General features: G+C 38.9%; 1 protein-coding gene across 1 annotated transcript in view; it reads right to left on the bottom strand.

Moving 5' to 3' along the window:
• Positions 1 to 19,272, bottom strand: part of snrnp200 (small nuclear ribonucleoprotein 200 (U5)) — a 47,811-nt gene that overhangs the window by 19,726 nt on the left and 8,813 nt on the right. Inside the window, exons 12-27 of the mRNA XM_026925247.3 lie at positions 18,462 to 18,599; positions 17,304 to 17,459; positions 16,195 to 16,365; positions 15,910 to 16,103; positions 13,022 to 13,145; positions 11,555 to 11,704; positions 11,167 to 11,277; positions 9,204 to 9,335; positions 6,287 to 6,475; positions 4,711 to 4,908; positions 3,363 to 3,515; positions 1,444 to 1,524; positions 1,269 to 1,352; positions 1,031 to 1,137; positions 758 to 876; positions 504 to 658 (exon numbers count right to left, since the gene is read on the bottom strand). Of these exons, the coding sequence (XP_026781048.2) occupies positions 504 to 658; positions 758 to 876; positions 1,031 to 1,137; positions 1,269 to 1,352; positions 1,444 to 1,524; positions 3,363 to 3,515; positions 4,711 to 4,908; positions 6,287 to 6,475; positions 9,204 to 9,335; positions 11,167 to 11,277; positions 11,555 to 11,704; positions 13,022 to 13,145; positions 15,910 to 16,103; positions 16,195 to 16,365; positions 17,304 to 17,459; positions 18,462 to 18,599 (2,262 nt within the window). The remainder of the gene's footprint in view (positions 1 to 503; positions 659 to 757; positions 877 to 1,030; positions 1,138 to 1,268; positions 1,353 to 1,443; positions 1,525 to 3,362; positions 3,516 to 4,710; positions 4,909 to 6,286; positions 6,476 to 9,203; positions 9,336 to 11,166; positions 11,278 to 11,554; positions 11,705 to 13,021; positions 13,146 to 15,909; positions 16,104 to 16,194; positions 16,366 to 17,303; positions 17,460 to 18,461; positions 18,600 to 19,272) is intronic.

The following is a 19,272-nucleotide window of genomic DNA, read 5'->3' as shown; positions in this document are numbered from 1 at the left end:
AGCAAAATTCTGTTTGCTACTGTGTGTGTTTGGTGAGGTCTGAGTGTTACAATATGTAAATAATTTAATATGCTACCAAGCTGATTTACTCAGATACTTTTAAAATAGTCCTTCTTTACTTTTGTAGAACTAACCGTAAACCTACCTCAGATTCTGAATGAAGTCACACATCAGATCATATAACATATAAGGTCATATATCAGTTGGAAACTGGAAATTGAATTGGATTCAGTGATGTGCTTTCAAATATCGAATTGTTGCCTTATGAACAGAAATTGTATTTTGTGGAAACCTGAGGTTTACACCTGGCTGGTTAACTTATAATTTATACAGTATATATAAATTTTTTATTGAATGTATTTTAAAGTCTGACTAAAAACAAACATTTTTAAAGAAATAACACCTCTCAAACTAGCATTTAGCATCAAAATACTCAAGATGGGGGATGTTAATATAATATGCACCATGTAGAGTATAATCATAACGCAGGCTGACCAACTGACCTTTTCATCCCACTGGAAGTCTGGTGTGATTGTGAGCTCCACTTTAAGCGTGGAGCGGGTGATGGGCTGCAGATGCACTGCCAGGTCCAGTTTGGGGAACTGATGCACATACTTATGTATGGTTTTCCCTATCTTGGGCATACGAATCAATTCACCTGGGGGGGGATTTAAATACAAGTAAGTCATGGGTTAAGGCAAAAAGTGAAATGTTCTTGATCTGCCTAAAAGTAGACCTCCATGTATGTAGCACTAACCAACTTCATTGTGGTTGAGGTCATACAGTCGTTCAAAGGGAAAGCTTTTTTTCTCAATTTTCTTGATAACTTCTTCAGGAAGCTTGCGGAACTGTCGCAGAGGAGACATAGACTGCCACCTGAGCCAGAGACGTACAGATTTAGACATGCATGTAATGATGACTATGAAATGACAATACTGAAATAATGTAATAAACTCAAGCTACACAGAAAATGGATTCATAACACATTCTTAAATAAAAATGTAAGAAACAGTAATTCCTAATGACTTACATCCTTTTGTCGATCATCTTGCAAAGGTTCATAGTCTTGTCAGTGAGCTGTGCCCAACCTCGGCTCAGAACAATCTCAAAGATGGCCCTCATCAGCCGACCTGCACTCTGAACATAAACAAAGCAAAATAAAATTATGGACTGCAGTGTTGTGCTGTGCTGTGCTATCAGGAGTCCAGGAGCATTAAATCATATGGGGTGGTTTGTTACATCAAGAAAAGTTTTCATTGTAAACTTGCCTGGGTGACATAGACCATGTCGGCCATTAGAGCAAAGCCCTCCAGTTTGAGCTGGGAGATGTAGGCCTGAAGCAGCACATTTATCTAACAAAGAGACAACACATCAACACATCTATACATCTCGAGCACCAACATTACAAATGGGTATGAAACAACTTTTCACTCTCACACACACCTTAGCACTGGGCTCCTCAATACTCTCTTTCACTGGAATCGGAACCCTTTCCAGAAGCTTCTGAAGCTCAAGTTTTTCCTCCTGTCAACCAAAAACCAAACAAAGTTTCTATATAGAATCTATGAATAATTTTATTCAGATTATCTTGATTTGGCTTTCTCAGAATGTACAGATCTATGATTAGACAGAGCTTATATATTAATCAACCACAGTAGCAGACATGGACATTGAGCACATACTCTTATCTATACTGCACAATTAAGTGCCACTGAAGACTGCTCAGTAGGTCTTGGTGTCGTTTACTATTCATGTGGCCAAGTGCGGTTATTGGTTGAATTCAAGCTTGATATGAACTATGTGCCACCTGGAATCATGCTGTTTGTTTTTATTTCTTCCTAACACCATTTGCCAAATAATTCCTTATAGAAGCAATATACACCGATCAGCCATAACATTAAAACCACCTGCCTAATATTGTGTAGGTCCCCCTTGTGACTCCAAAAGACCTCTGACTCATCGAAGCATGGCCTCCACAAGACCTCTAAAGGTGTGCTGTGGTATCTGGCACCAAGACGTTATAAGCAGATCCTTTAAATCCTATAAGCTGTGAGGTGGGGACTCCATGGATCGGACTTGTCTGTCCAGCACATCCCACAGATGATTGATCAGATTCAGATCTGGGGAATTTGGAGGCCAAGTCAACACCTTGAACTCTGTCATGTTCCTCAAACCATTCCTCAAACCATTTTTGCAGTGTGGCAGGCCACCGCCATTAGGGAATACCGTTGCAGTGAAGGGATGTACTTGGTCTGCAACAATGTTTAGGTAGGTGGCATATGTAAAAGTAACATCTACATGAATGGCAGGACCCAAGGTTTCCCAGCAGAACATTACTCAGAACATCACACTGTCTCCGCCGGTTTGCCTTCTGCCCATAGTGCATCCTGGTGCCATCTCTTCCTCAAGTAAGTAACACACACGCACGTGCTGACACCTTTCTATCATAGCCAGCATCATCTTTTTCAGCAATTTGTGCTACAGTAGCTCTTCTGTGGGACCAGACGGGCTAGCCTTCACTCCCCACGTGCATCAGTGAGCCTTGGGCGCCCATGACCCTGTTCATCGGTTGTCCTTCCTAGGTCCTAACCATTGCATAGCAGGAACACCCCATGCGACCTGCCGTTTTGGAGATGTTCTGACCCAGTCGTCTACCCACCACCATTTGGCCCTGGCCAAAGTTGCTCAGATCCTTAAGCTCGCTCATTTTTCCTGCTTCCAAAACATCAACTTCAGACTGTTCACAGACTGCACAGACTGTTCACTCCCTGCCTAATATATCCCACCCCTTGACAGGTGACATTGTAATGAGATAATCAACGTTATACTCATCACCTGTCTGTGGTTTTAATATTATTGCTGATTGGTGTATTTTGCCCTGTGCATGAGAGCAGATGAATTTGATTTCCTCTCACAAGTGGTCAATACACAATATGCAATCAGGTGAACGTACATCTTCCTGACGATTAATGAAACTTCATAACACTTAAGGGTGAGATGAATGAAATAAATTTATGAAAAATATTTCCATGTTGCACTAATTGTATACTCCTATTTAGTATTACACCACAGTACTTTAAAATCTGTGACATCCAAATGGGCGTCCTGACCAAAAAAAAAACCAAACAAACAAAAAAAAAAAAAAAACCACCCTAAAACTTGTGGCTGCTGCTTCGTGTAATTAAAAGAGGTTGATCCTCTTAACAGTAAACCATTAACAAGCTAAATAATACAGATTCAGTGAATGCTAATAATTTAAAACCAAGCTAAAGATGTTACTGTTTTTATTTTAAACGCATAAACAAACTAATAAATAAATGAATAATATTTACTAGCTAAGAGAAGTAGAATGATGAAATTACCTCTCTCACAGTGATGTTCCTGAATTCAGAGGAGAGGGAGAACACCCTGAAGAGCTCAATTTCACTGAGTGTAGGCTTCAGCAGCTGATTGTAAGTCATTATGGAATCATGCGTGATGTAGAAGTGACTGGCAATGCGGCCCAGATCTGTCACCTATGAAAAAAGGTTAGATTAGGTATCCTACAGTCAACAAGATGAATGATAGTCCTGATCAATTAGCTAACAGAGCTTTATGATAATCCGACAATCGTTTGTCTGTTTTTGTCTATTTGTAAACTGGACAGCATCAGTGTGGTTGACTTCTTGAATCAGGTGGTGTTGATTAATTTTCTACAGCAGCATGGATCTGAATACAAGTTTATAATTGTGTGCTCATTCTAATAGTTTGTCATTCCTAGAACAGCTCACTTCACAGAGTATTCACAGATCTATGCCGCCTAACAAACCAATTAAAAACATATCTAAAAAAGCTTATAATCCTTAATATGATGATGCTTTGTATTAGATGTTTATTTAAAATTTATGGAAGGAGTGCCAGCATTCTGTTAAAAAGAAAGTTTCCCCAACATAGAGGTGAGTTCCTGTTATCACTTACAATATAGCAGCTATATACAGTCATTCCCTCACAAGCTCTTTTTCTATCTCTCTTGAATTTAATAAGACAAAAAAAAAAAAAAAAGACTCTAGTTTTCCGGACATCTTGTAACGTTAAATGTAACTATAAACAGTTAAAAATTTAAACCACTAAAATATATAATTATTTAATTAAATTAAATTTGTATTCTTGGGCAAATCACTGTGGTACAAAAGGAATATTATTGACATATAAACTCAAACTACTCAAAACACTGAATTTTAAAATTTTGTTTAGCCTATTTCTTCATTTGTTCATCTGTATATTATTGTTTTAGCAGTTGCAGCTGCACTTGCAGGAATCCTGAAAGATGGGGTGCAGCACCCTCAGCACCCCTACTTCTTGTGTCCTTAATCTTATGTGTCCTCTCACTACAGTCAGACTGACAAGTGCCAAAAACATAAATGGAAACTAAAACAAGGTAAAGCAAGATTATATGAAATTGAAATAGAAAATCAAAAACAGGGAAGAGGAAAACTGACATTAAAAGTGATAACAGTGCTGTTTTTAACATTATATTGCCTTATATTTTTAGCACAAAAAGGGGTATTCTGAATAAAATGATCAACGACCTTTAATACTGTTTAGCCCTATAAAGTGTAGAGCTTTAAAACTTTTGTAATGTCTTACAAAAGGCTGAATGAACATCAACTTAAGGTTGTGGTTATATCCATCATGAAGCATGTTGTAGCAATAGTTGGGTCCATTATTCACCTGGAAGCTCCCGCTCCTCTTATCGTATTTGATCAGGTTGCTCTTCTCCAGTACAGTGGCAGCAGTGTGCACGAGGTCCATCCTACGCATCTCCAGCAGTGGATCAGTGCTGCGTGCATCATGGGAAACCCCATAGAGTGTTGGGTTACGCAGCATCCGCACGTACAGATAAGTGTAACCCATCCAGTTCACTGCATCCTGAAACAGAAAGAATATAAGAATGAAAGAGAGTGATTATCTAAGAAAGAACACACTTCAGACTGTGCTGTATGAAAATAATACACGCTTGGGTCGTTATATCATTATCGTGCTGAAGTGTATTATTTTCATATAGCAGTATGGATTGAATTGTGTTATTCCGTTTATAGCGCAGCGATTTTCTAATAATTATAATTTTTAATTTATTAATAAATGATGCATCACACTTTTTTGGTTTATAATTACATTTAATGCTGTGGAATACCCTTGAGACAAGTTAGTTCCTATTATCACTTGCATTATAGCAATGATGAACATTCGTTCCATTTTCTCTTGAAGTTAATTAGACAAAAAGCTTGTCATTTTACCAAGAAACCAGGAAGCTTAAATTCCTCGGTCCTGAAGACTTTTCCCATGTCGGGGGAACTTTACAAAGCACTGTGATGCTTTTAAAAAAATAAATAAATAAAATAAAAATCTATAAACGTTAAATAAATGTCTTCTAATAAAACACTTCACCACATCGACAGTTATGTTTTTTCTCTGTTAAACAGCAATGCAATTTAATCTGACAATTATTAACCTTAGATTATGTTAATAATAAGGCTTAAAAAAAAAGTTCAAGTTTACAGTTGATTCTAAATATGAAATTTGTGTTGAGTCTATAGGTGTTGTTTCTTAACAACAATGCTGGTGAGATCGTGTGCAATATACCATCATCCTATTATGCCCCATTTTCAGACAGACATCATGTTATCTGACAGACATTTAAACTGTCGATAGCTTGATAGATTCCGTCTATCACAGTAACTATCACCGCATGTGGTCTGTGGTGAACAGCAGTGGAGATACTGAATTTTTGAATAGTGAACTAGCCCTGATAAACACTTTTTTTTCTTAATTTAAACCTCCATTCATATTTTGTGAACAAAGGCGTTCATGGCTTTAACTGTTTGGCAGCATGGACAAGGAGCTACAGCAGTTTATTTGTTGTTGAGCTTTAAGCTGCAGACACCACAGACATGTAAATTGTCCAACCTGATAGATTCCAACTATCACATTGGCTATCAGCGATCCCCAAAACTACTGTCAATCTCCCCAAGTCTAATTACCCATAAACTACAGTAATGTTAAAGAGTCAAAAACAACTACTAATTTCAACCTCAAGCTGTACACACAAACAGTAAAAGCATTTAAAACAAAAGTTTTAAATAACAAATAAACAAAACATTTGCCTCTATTCTTAATAGTGATTACATTATCAGACAAGTGCAAGTGACAATATACCATTGAAGTCTGAACACTAGCACTACAATAATGTGCCAAACTGTCAAAAACTGTCATGAAAAACTATTTATGGTGCGTGTAAAAGCCTTACCTTAGCATTCTGGACATTGCCCAACACAATTTCAGCATTGAGCATGTCGGGGAGTTTGCTTAACATCTGACTCTCTATAGGCAACTGCTGGTTGAGCAGAGACAGGTAATACTGCAGCTCTCCATGGGATGTGATCAGAATGCCCTCTCCTTTAGAGTCGTACTGTGGGCGGCCTGCACGCCCCAGCATCTGAAGCACAGAAAAATGGTACAAGGGAAAAACAACCATCAAAGTGTGTGTGGGGCATACCAAATTAGTTACATGTAACCGGCTACTTGCACAAACACTTCTGCATTTTATATAACCGTGGTAACTGCGGTTCCCGACAAACTTTGATGTTGGCTTGACAAAGCCAGCCTTAATGTTTGAAACTGTTTCATAAGCGTGAAGATAATTTGAAGTTGAAAGACAGAAAGAAGGAAAGGGTGACAGACAGACAGTTACTGGTAGAAAGATAGATGACAAATAGAGTGATACAAGTGGAAAGTCAGATAGAGTGAGAGAGTGACAAGTAGACAGATGGAAAGAGTGTGGTGTTAGTAGAAAGACAGAAAAAGAGAGAGTGATACAGGTAGACTGATAGAAAGAAATATGGAGAGGGAGAGAGAGAGAGAGAGAGAGGGTGTATGTGCTACTGGTAGATTGATAGAGATAAACAGAGAGTGTGTGGCATTGACAGAGAGATAGATGAAGTGAGAGTCTCTGCTACAGGTACACTGACAGAGTGAGAGAGAGATGAGGGGCTTCAGGCCACATGCACACAGGTGTGTGTGAGTTCTGACAGTTGGAGTTTGAAATCTTGAACTTTCCGAGCCAGGTTTTGAACATACCATCAACGTAAGTGTATGAGAGGTTTTGGGATATTTGAGATTACCGCTATGGGAAAACCGTAAGTCTGATCAGTTAGAGAGGAGAAAAAAAAACAAAAAAAAACAAAAACAACAAAAAAAAACAAAAACAAATGACCAGTCTGAACAGCCTCAAGGATTGTGCTGAGTTTGACAGAAGTAGCTTGAAAGCTCAAGGAGTTATAACAGTCAGAATTTGTTAATGGACGTCAGTTTGAATTTTGGGCATTTTGATCTTCCATAATGGGAAAACCGTAATTCAGATCAGTTAGAAAAGTCATGGAACACTAAGTCAGAACAGGCTGAAGGTCTATATTGCTTGAAAGCTCTATAGAATAGCTCTTTAAAATTTTGGGTCTCAGAAGAAAAAGAAGAATAAGCTTATAAAGCAGAACAGTAACCTTAAACAGCAGAACAGAATGTTGGCTTTGTCTATATATATGTATGTATGTATATATGAAAACATAAAATGAACAAACAGACAAACAAACAAAAAAACAAACAAACAAAAAAACGGGTGCCTAAGACTTTTGCACAGTACTGAAATGTCAGTGATGCTCACTGGATATGTAAGAACACTTAGCAAGCTGGAGAAAGGCTTTAAACAGTATGCTTCATCATAAATAAACAACTGTGAAGGTAAGATAATACCCAACACCAGAAACAAACACCCAAGCTAACGATAATCCACACAGTTCACGGCAAAGTAGCCTGTACTGTTGCTAACAGGGTGTCTTCTGTTAAAACTTGATACCGCTCATACTTGTTTCTAGGCACACGTAATTAACACGTAATCAAGTTTTATACCAAGCACGGAAGGTGCATAGGCACCCTATTGTTATTCTACCTTTTCCTCTTCTTCTTCTACGGCAGACCATAGAACCGTCTTGTAAAAAGTTGTGAATACTGATTGGAGAGGGTCTAAGGAACATTCTGACCAAATTTGGGCTAAGCGCTGCCAACGTTCTAGCACCACCATCGGGTCAAATTTTGGCCTAATTTGGAATTATATTTATGGTCATAACTTTTGAACCTTGTGTCCAAAATTTAAAAGGCATCCCTGGATTCCCTGGGCCGAGACGGGTTCAGTGTACCCTATGACGTCAATTTCTATCTGATTAGATTTTCTGCCATATTGGATTTTGTCAAAATCTGTGTTTTTTTTTTTTGGCTACTCCTGCTAGAAATTTTGTTCAATCATCACCAAATTGGCACACTTCATCTTCAGAGTAAGCCTCACAAAAGTTATCAAAAGAATTTTGATTACTCCAAATGGTTTGCCTATAAAGGGCCAATGAATCTGACGGCGACGCCGCCAAACAGGAAGTGAGGCTGTATCTCAGCTACTACCTTGCACAATGACAAATCTTGGTAGGCATCTTCAGGACCATGCCCTGAGATGATACAACAAATTCTGTGACAGCGCCACTTACTGGTCAAAAGTTACAATAACACAATTTGGCTCACATCATATTAAGACCTGTCTAAACTGCACAAAGTGGGGGGAAAAAAGGCCCAGACTGATGAGAAAAAACAAACACCTCTGGGTGCTTGGCCCCTGAAAGTGCTGCTCGCAGCTTTATTATTTTGATTTTCTTTGACAATTTATCACAACAGTCTGAGTGTTTATTTAACCATGATAACCCATTTGCTAATGTGGCAAATGTCAGCTACGTTATTAACATGTGAAAGAATTTTTATTAATGTAATCATCATCATGTACAAGGTTTCTTGTTAGGTGTTATAAATCCAGTGCCTTTCCTTCCCACACACTAGGCCATGGTGTTTTGAATACAGCAGCCGTTCCGTTCAAAGAGAAATGGCACTGCGCTTTTTGCCAGTCTTCTCTGATCTTTGGTGGTTTTGGTTCAGCTAGCTGATCCGGTGTGAAATGTCTGCTACAGACCTTCTTATGGGTGGAAAAGGTTAAATGGTTGTGACTTACAAAAGATAAACAGTACTGACAAATGTGAACCGCGGTACTAGAAACTTGAGAACCACACAATTTCAAAATGGAAATGTCGTAGGAAATGAGTGCAGCTAGCCCACTGACCAGCTGAATGACTTACCTGCAAAATGTCCAGAGCTCCTAGCTCCGTCCACCTGCCTTTTTCTGGGCTGTATACCTGTGTGCCTTTGATGATGACAGTGTGTGCTGGCAAATTCACTCCCCAGGCCAGTGTAGCAGTTGACACCAGTACCTGCAATAAGAAGGCATTTTTGTAGAAGTAGTACTCCATGCTGGGTCATTAGCTACACTGACGCGTAGCCTAAAAATTGGTTAATTATCCAACCAACAGCTTCATGTATATGCCTCAGTCGGAAGAGAATAAACCACTTGAGGCTAATTTCAATGAATTTTTTTAAATAATTAGTTAAACAGAACAACAATAAAGCTTTGTGTATGATATTTTCGCTATCAGAATCTGCACATACATATAAAGTTTGTAAAAAGAGCTGAACACGCATGACTCATTCCATTGTTGTGATCCTCACTGTTACGGTAACACTGACTCTAAATCCCTTAAAAAAAAAAAAACCAAACCCATTTAGCTCAGTTCAGTCATTTAACTTACAGGGAATATTTATACAACAATATCAGCATTAATACTTCATCAGTGTGTAGACATTACAAATTACTCATCCTTCCAGTTGTGTTATTTAACACAAGTCTTAAAATAAACAATATAAAATATTATAAATGAATGGTGCCTTCCATTCAGCTTTACAAGTCTCCATGTTGACCGTTGTAGATTTATTAATTGTGGCAGTAATTTGTTTAAGGTTAAAATGATCAGGAAGGTGACAATGTGACCTAAACCTGGTCATCTAAACTACGCTTAACTACAATATTCCTCAGAGCATGTTTGGTATCAATCTAATCCATATTTCACGGTGACATCGTAAATATCATAGAAGTTTAGGAAATAACATTTACAGTATATGTTACAATATGTTTTTTCTTCTCACACACACACACACACACACACACACACACACCCCTACACCCACACATATACATATAGGCACCACCTGGTCTGCACAGGAGACCTTTTGCCTTTGCTCCGAGCACCTCGTTCTCAGGAACTTAATTAACATACAGTTCCCTAGGGTCAGATACCCAGCTGGGGGTCCACCCTGCCATAAAACACATTATATCTTTTCCATTTGGTACACTGGTCATGATGCACTTCAAAGAGGCTCAGGGTATAAAAAGGTATGCTTTGTACAATAGTGGTGGCTTTACCATAAAGGTGTGAGCTACATTTACCATGAAGCGTCTGATGCCAGCGACTCTGTCCATTGACTCAAAGGTTCTTTTTGTTTTTTCTTTCTGAATATTGTGTAGCCTATTTGTGTTTTGTACAATAAACACATTCATTACTTTCTCTCTCAATGCTCAGTAGTTCTTCTGTATGAAAGTTCCTCTGACAAGTAAAGAGGAAAGGCCTAGGCTTGCACGTCAATAGAAACCTCTGAGCTAACAGAATAATTGTTTAATAAGTAGGCTATATAAAAGCCTCAGACATACAAACATCACTTTATAATGAAAGCTTAGCATGGAGCCATTTTAAATTAAATACAATCGGAACACTGAGATATTACACTTCTAGCAAAAACTAGCAGATTATTCTTTGGAATCACTTACATTAACACAGTAAGTTGGAGTCAGATAATTAATTCAAATGTATTGGAGTCAACATTTAACCTTCAGTTGCACCTGTTTCTGTCCTTGGTCATAGGAGAGGAGCGAGCTAAGATAATAACCCTTTATATTTCAGCCATACACCGTGAACTCCGTTCCCTGCATGCACTAACTGATAACTATGGAACACATTACATACAGTGAACATTTAAACAGAAATGTCTAAAATACTCCCTGTTTAGGATATGTACAAACAATTCATTTGGGATCTGCAGTCAGAATGAATTTAACTGGTTTGAGGAAACATCACTGTAACATGTTCTGAAACATGTTCAGACATGTGAAAGCTGTCCAAGAAATGCTGTGAAAATGTCTACTACACTTACCTGTATATGTCTATCAGCAAAAAGATCTTCAACCAATGTTCTGTCCACTCTAGTCATGCCAGCATGATGGATAGCAAAGCCATATGGCAACAGGTCCTTTAGCTCCAGATTCTACATAATTGATCAGATCAAAGATGCATGATTGATCACAACGGTACATTTCCATTGGACTATTAAGTAACATTTGTGAGGTCATTTTCCACAAAAACTCATGATGGGATGAGTACTGTTACTGTGTGGTTTGAATCAATCACGTTCTATCTCTGGAGACTGTAAATCTCACACTGCACAGTACTCATTATAATGCACCCTGTGAGCAGTTAAAATAGTTGTACTTCAGGAATAAAAGTATGCAGTGTATGAGTAGACTGCGAGAGAAAAGGCTGACCTTGCATTGCTCTGCCTCAGTTCTTAGGACCTCGGTGGACGCAGAACCTTCTCGGAGGAAAAGTCCCAACGTGTCTTTCTCCAGACACATGTCCCTGATTGCTCGTGCAGTCTTCCCTGTCTCCTTCCGTGAATGGACAAACACCAAGACCTGAGATGGGAAAGCAAAATTTTCAGGTTAGCTGGACTAACATGCAATTGATCTAAACAAAGTAACCTTTTTTGGACCCTTTCACCTGCTTAAAACAATAATAATACACAGATTGTATTTCTGTGACTGGTTATGCGTCACAGACCCCTGGGGTTCCCTAGACCCCATTCTGAGAACAATGGATCTCAAACACAATCTACAGACCAGGCGTGCCAAACAAGCTTTTACCCTCAAATACACCTGATTTCAACTACAAGGTGTCCCAAAAGTCTCCATACATATGGGGAAATTAACACTTTTTAGCAAAATTTAACTTTATTTACAAAACATCCTCCATTTCTTTGGAAACACACAGAGTTGTCTCTCCCACTCATGATGAAGATATATGTTAACACATCTGGTGTTATGCACGTAACTGCACTTCAGATGCATTCCTTTAAATGATCTTTGTGCTGTATCTTTTCCAGGTACACCTCTACATTCTCAGTATGAAAAACTCTGGAAGACATTTTGCTAAAAAGTGTTAAATTCCCCTATGTACGGAGACTTTTAGGACACCCTGAATAGGTTTAGTACGTACTGCAGGTGCTGTATAGGTTTAGCACAGAAATTACCAAACTGTAACACAGGAGATACTGGGCATACCTGAACTTGGGGTTGCAGAAGACCACTTGAAAACTGGCATCAAGCTAAACTCTAACAGCTTAAAATGCATATCAGACAAAAACCAAACCATGGGGTCAAAGGAACTGCCTGGAGCTCAGATACAGGCTTGTGCCAGGGCACAGATCTGGGGAAAGCTACAAAAAAATTTCTGATGCATTGAAGGTTCCCACAAGCACAGTGGCCTCCATAATTCTTAAATGGAATAGGTTTGGAACAACCAGAAGCTGTTTCTAGAGCTAGTTGCCCGGCCAAACTGAGCAATCAGGGAAGAAGGGCCTTGGTAAGAAAGGTGACCAAGAACCCGATGGTCACTCTGGTTGAGCTCCAGAGATGTGTGGAGGTGGCTGAGCTCCATGTGTGGAGGTAGGAGAAACTTGCCATCAACTATCAGTGCAATACTCCACTGATCTGGGTTTTATGGCAGAGTGGCCAGACGCCTCTCCTCAGTGCAAGACACATGAAAGCCTGCTTGGAATTTCATGTTTCATGCTTTCATGAGTCTTTCACTGAAGAGTGTAGATTGATGTGAAAAAACAATTTAAAGCATTTTTGCAAAAGGCTGCAACATAAAAAATAAAATAAAAATAGGGTCTGAATACTTTTCACCACTTACTCCTGAAACAGGTCTGTGTAATACAGATTTAGGATTACCTGATTCTTTCCTGCATGTTCCATTATCTTCTCATAGACAATCTCATTCATGATCTGAAAACGCTTGATCGCCTTCTTCTCTGTGATTCCTACGTATGTCTGCTCTAGTGGCACAGGACGGAAACTGTGGGGGGATTAAAGACAAAGAAAAAAGAAAAAAAAAAAAAACACACTTTTACACAAATATTGACCCTTTACTCAGTACTTTGTTGAAACACATTTTTGATTACAGGCTTAAGTCATTGGTATGATGCTGCAAACTTTTGGATTTGGGAATCTCCTCCCATTCCTCTATGGAAAAAACTCACTCTGTCCAGTGGAACTGGGAGCATATTTTCAGCTCTCTCCAGACAGCTCAGAGGGACATTCATGTCATTGTTGTGTCGGAATGTGAAACTTAATGATCTCTTCTTTGATCGCTTCATCGTTCATTCTATCCTCAAGTGTCACTTACTTCACTTTACATATGGAACTGGCCAGGTGAGCAGGTGTCTGGTTTCCTTCAAATGTAACACTTCATATTCCGGCCAAAATGTTTTCATGTGACCATAAAAAATGTAGTTTCTTATGGCTTGAGTGCCTTTAGACAAACTCCAAGCATCATAAATGTTTGAATCTGGTGACTGAGAGCCAATGGAAGGTGACCGATTTTATCCTGGTGTTCATCAAACCACTCAGTTTTAGCTGTATGTACGAAGGCATTATCATTGTGAAATATAAGAACATCAGGACAGACTGCTTGCCCCGTAGGGTGCACCTGGTCCTGTTAGACCACATCACATACTTTGGCTGTTATACAACCATGCACGGCAATTGATGGACCTGACCATTTCCATGAAATATTATTATGGACTCAACACCACACTTTACAGTTGGCAGCAGACAGAGTCCAAGGCATCCTTTGTCTTACTCCAAGTCCACATGGAGGAAACATGGTGAAAGTTGAAACTCATCAAGCCATATTAGGCCAGTTTCATATGCAAGATGGAAAGTATTAAAGAGAGACTAACAGGTTGTCCAAGTATACTTGTATCTCCATGCTACTGCAGTGTTGAACCCCTTAGAACACAGCACCATTGGTGGCAGACCACCCAATTTTTAGGTGAGCAAACGTATTGGAACAAATAGTCTTAAAGTAAACACTTAAAATTGGTTTACCTATCCATAGCTTGCAATAACTGCATCAAGTCAGCAACCCACTGATGTCACCAAACTGTTGCATTCTTCTTTTGTAATGCTTTGCACCACAGCTTCTTTTAGTTGTTTGTTTTGGGGGGTTTCTCCCTTCAGTCTCCTTTTCAGGAGGTGAAATGCATGCTCAATTTGGTTAAACTCTGGTAATTAAGGTAGCCAGCCCCACAATTAGATTGGATGCATTTCTCTATAAATTGGCAGCAGAACGTTTCTGTAGACTTCTGAATTCATTCTGCTGCTACCATTATGAGTTACACCAATGAAGAGCCCATTCCAGAAGCAGCCGCGCAAGCCCAACCCACGACTACCTCCACCATGCTTGACCGCTGAGCTTGTATGTTTCGGATCATGAGCACGTGAGCACATAATGCATTAGTTTACATGAACTAACAATATGCAATATGTTTTTACAGCGTTTATTAATATGTTTTTGTTGTCGATGTTTTAAATCGGAATCTGAAGTATCCTGCTCTGTGCAGCGTGTATGTCAAAAACACCACGAGGTGTCAGTGATAATTTTTATTTCGCCTCTAGAGGCTGCTCTCGTACTGTATCATGACAGCGGACCCTTCTCAGCCGTTCCCGCAACGGACGCAACTGGGAAAAACTATTAGCATGGATTTTTGCTGTCCTCCCAATTCTTACTGCTGACGAGTGATTTGCATCTTGTGGTATGGCTCCCATATTTCTGCTCTAAGTCTTCTTCAAACAGTGGATCATGATACCTTCACCCCTGCTGTGTGGAAGTTGTTGGTGAGGTCACTGACTGAGTTTTTCTTCACAGCCCTCACAATGTTTCTGTCATCAACTGCTGTTTTCCCTGGCCGACCTGTTCCATGTCTCGTTGTTAGTACACCAATTGTTTCTTTTTCAGGATGTTCCAAGTTGTTGTATTGGCTATGCTCAATGCTTGCGCAATGGCTTTGATCAGTTTTCCCTCTTTTCTCAGCTTCAGAATGGCCCATAGACTGCTTTCTGGGCTTCGTGTTGGTTTATCCTTTTTACCAACAAAAACAGTCTTCATGGGCAAAACCCCAGGGCTCCCTCCAACAGTAGGCATTCAGAGCTATTAATTGTTTAAACAATGAATTTAACAGAGCACACATGGGCAACAGGATACACGTGTCAGTCACATGTTCGAATATTTATGATTACTCGAAAAATGGGTTGATTTAAAAAATTAAAAAATAAAAAAAGGTACAACGTTCTAAGTTATGTAACACATCCAGATGTAAATGTCAAGAAATGAAAGCTGAAATTCTGCTCTATCGTCTCATTCATCTTTTGATCTCAAACCCAAATAACTTCAGCGTATAGCAAAAACAAAAGAATTTACCTTGCTGTTCCAATACTCTGAGGGGACTGTAGCCTACATCAATTGCAAACATTACACTTTTGGAATAATAAAAAACTGGCGTTGTGAAAGGAAAATTTAACCCTTTAAGTTTGGGATGTGAAAACTTCTACAACCAAATAAATGTTTGTTTTTCTGTTTAGCCTTTGTATCACAATAAAACAAATATTTTGCACCTTTAAATTTTAGAAATTGTACAAAACAGATCATAAAACAAATTCCATTTCAATCCAGGTTGTAGCACTACAAAAATGTGTAAAAGTTCAAGTTGGGTGAATACACTGTAGGGAGGCTATTTTTTTTTTTCTTCCACATTTCAGAAATTACACCGCACCCTCACCTGTTGTCAAAGTAGAAAAGACCCTTAGCAGGGTCTACACGAAGGCATGTGGCCACATCCTCATAATTTGGCAGAGTGGCACTGAGGCCAATGAGGCGCACATCCTCTTGAGTCATTTCCACATTTCGGATAGTCCGAGCAATCAGAGACTCCAGCACTGGCCCACGGTCATCATGGAGCAAGTGGATCTCATCCTAAAGACACAAGAAAACAATTCAAGGAAAAAAAAAAAAAACCTGCCAGTGTGCCTTCACTGTGCATGTACAAGTTCCATGATCTACTTACAATGATGATGAGGCGCACGAGCTGGGTGTATGTGCGTTCCCCTCCCTTGCGCGTGATGATATCCCACTTCTCAGGTGTGCACACAATGATCTGAGTAGCATTGATCTCCTCCTTACAGAGCTGGTGATCTCCAGTCAACTCAGACACTGTGATGCCATAACTAGCCAAACGCTATGGCAAAAACAATGATGAATAGTGTGTTACATACCAAATACATACCATTAATGCTGTTTTTTAATGTAGGAGTGAGATGGTATATTATGATTAAGAAATCATAAATGGCAAAACCACCAAGGTTGTGCTATTATTAGGCTTGAGATGATAATAGTATCGGGAGTCACCCACGGTTTCCAACTACTGCAACGGCCATCAAGTTCAAATTAATGATTTAAATGTCTGTGTAAAATTGCTGTGTCTGCAGCTGTAAGATTGACAAAAACAATCTGTGTCTTGTCTCGTAATGTGTTTCCTTTTCTGCCCCGTTGTCCCGAATTTGGAGCAGGAAAACAAACCATGGTTTTCTGATGCACCTTAAATTGTCTTGTCTAGGCTTGCCAAACAGATAAAGCAATGCTAGGCTTCCATGTGTGTGCACTCGCAATACATGAACAGGGGCTTAAGTTAAGAAAATGCTATACAAGAATTTAATAAGTATCTCTGCTGCTCTTCAACAAAAATGACATGTACGTGTGGTTTGTATAATTTAAATTTTATAATGAGCATAGTTAAAAATAAAAAAATCTTAATAAATAAATAAATAAATAATCTTGCTCTCTACCAGAAAACCTTGAAGGGGAATGTCTGGTCATCTGTCTGTTATGCAGCAAGACAAACATGCAAAGCACAAGAGCAAGTCCACCTTTGAATGGCTCAAGAGAACCAAAAGTAATGTTTTGGAGAGGCCAAGTCAAAATCATGCTCTCTAAAACCATGTACGTCCCAGAGCAGGTCTTGCTCTACAGTAGTAGGCTCAGGGTAAGAGTTTAGTGGAAAAGTTGCTTGCACGTGCTACAGATCCCCAAAATACAAGACAACAGGAATCAAATCACAGCTAAGAAGCCATTTTACAGGAACTTTAAAACAGCTTAAGTTGTATTTGGTAGTCCTACCTTTCCAAAGCTGCCAACCATTTCCTGTACCAATGAACGCATAGGAGCGATATAGATGATTTTGAAGTCGTCTACGTTGATGGTGCCATCCATGTTGATGTGCTTGCCAATTTCTCTGAGCATAGCCATCAGCGCAACATTAGTTTTACCAGCTCCCTATGGGTCACATAAAAAGGCAATAGAAAGACATAAATAAACAAACATATTAGCTCCCTGGTTGTAAAAAAATGCCACATATCAAAATAAATCAATTATAAATCTATATTTATAACTCACTGTCCTGTTCATGACACCAGTTTGAGATATTTGCTTTGTGACATGGTGCATTATCATGCTGGTAGTAGCAAATAGAAAAATGGGTAAATTGTGGCCATGAAAGGATGTACATGGTCAGCAACAATACTCAAATAAGCTGTGGCACTAAGTGATGATTGTGACATAGCAACAGAAGCAGTTTGAAAAAATGCACCAACTTGCTTCATGTGTTAGCCTTCACCCTCCTCAGTTTGTAACTGTTAGTAACATCGGGGTGTCAAACATACAGCCAGATAAATGTTGTAGCCTGGTCCTCCCAATGATTTTAGAATCCGTGTTATGGACTGTAATGAGTTCTGTGCCTTTGTACTGCGGTTGTGTTTCCAGGTTCTTCCTCTACACTCACAATGGTAGTATTTAACAGTTGGTGTCTGAAAAAGTTCCTGAAGATGACTGTCAAACGTTCATCAAACATGTAAGAATATATAAGAACAGCCAGCAAGCTGAAGAAAAGCTCCAAACTATATGAAGGTAAAACAGTAAGAAAAAACCTATTTTATAATCTGTATAAAATATCTAACCTGGTATACCTAATCTGTATAAATTCCTTACATAAATATAAGAATAATAGTCAGAGAAAGCTGAAGGACATGTCTGCTGTCTCACTGTACTGATCAATGTAAACAGCGCCGCCAGAAATGTATGAAGTATTATTTTAAATAGGAAACTGCAAGAAGCCCACTGAATTGATTTGTGAAAAGAGCTAGTCTGTTATTCCACTTGGGGTCAAAATTGAGTAACAAACTTAACTTCATCAGCAAGCGGAAAATTTGACACTGGAAACCTGTTTTGTTCAGTTACCATTAAATTTAGGGATTTCACAGTAACAGGGTGAATACTTACAGTGGGAGCACACACCAACAGGTTTCCGTCCGTCTCCATGGTGGGCTTGAACAGCTTACTTTGGATGCGGTTCAAGGTTTTGAAACCCTCAAACGCTGCCTGGGAGTACTTTGGCATCTTCTCAATAGCCACAAGAGTCTGAAAATCAATGACACTAAAAATTTAAACACTAGCATGTAACAGAATTTGCCACGGACAATGCAGTAAAGCATCTCAAGTTTCACATATAAGACACAGTTCACACTGCTGCACAATTTTATTTAAAAGGGAGTGCTACTCTGGTGTCAAGTGTTCATAAAAATAAAGTCTAATGGATGTATATCTCACATGCACAGATAGAATTAAAATGATAAAATAATAAAATATAAACTATTTTAAAGTTCAAATGATTAAAATATTTACAGACTTCATACTGTTTCGTTTTTTTTTTTTTTTAAACTGTTGAAGACCTGTGTGTGATTTATGAACAATAGCAATGATGAACAATAATGAGGAGTAAAAGAATTTAACGGAAAATCACACAAAGGTCACAAAAACAGTAAAAGCATTATGAAGTCGGTAAAGATTTTATTTGTAATATTGAACTTCACTGTATTGCCAGTTTGTGGACACTTGACCATCGCACCCACATGTGCTTTTTGAACATCCCATTCCAGATTTTGTCCCGCCTTTGCTGTTATAATATATAATAATATATAAGCACCACTCTTTTGGGAAAGCTTTCTACTAGATTTCAGAGCATGGCTGTGGGGACACAAGAGCATTAGTTAGGTCAGGCACTGATGTTGGGTGAGGAGGTGTTCAGTGGGGT

Source organism: Pangasianodon hypophthalmus, chromosome 8, assembly GCF_027358585.1.
Source record: "Pangasianodon hypophthalmus isolate fPanHyp1 chromosome 8, fPanHyp1.pri, whole genome shotgun sequence".
NCBI classification, from domain to species: domain Eukaryota; kingdom Metazoa; phylum Chordata; class Actinopteri; order Siluriformes; family Pangasiidae; genus Pangasianodon; species Pangasianodon hypophthalmus.
The sequence above is the reverse complement of the archived record's forward strand: the minus strand, read 5'-3'. Positions and strand labels throughout refer to the sequence as shown.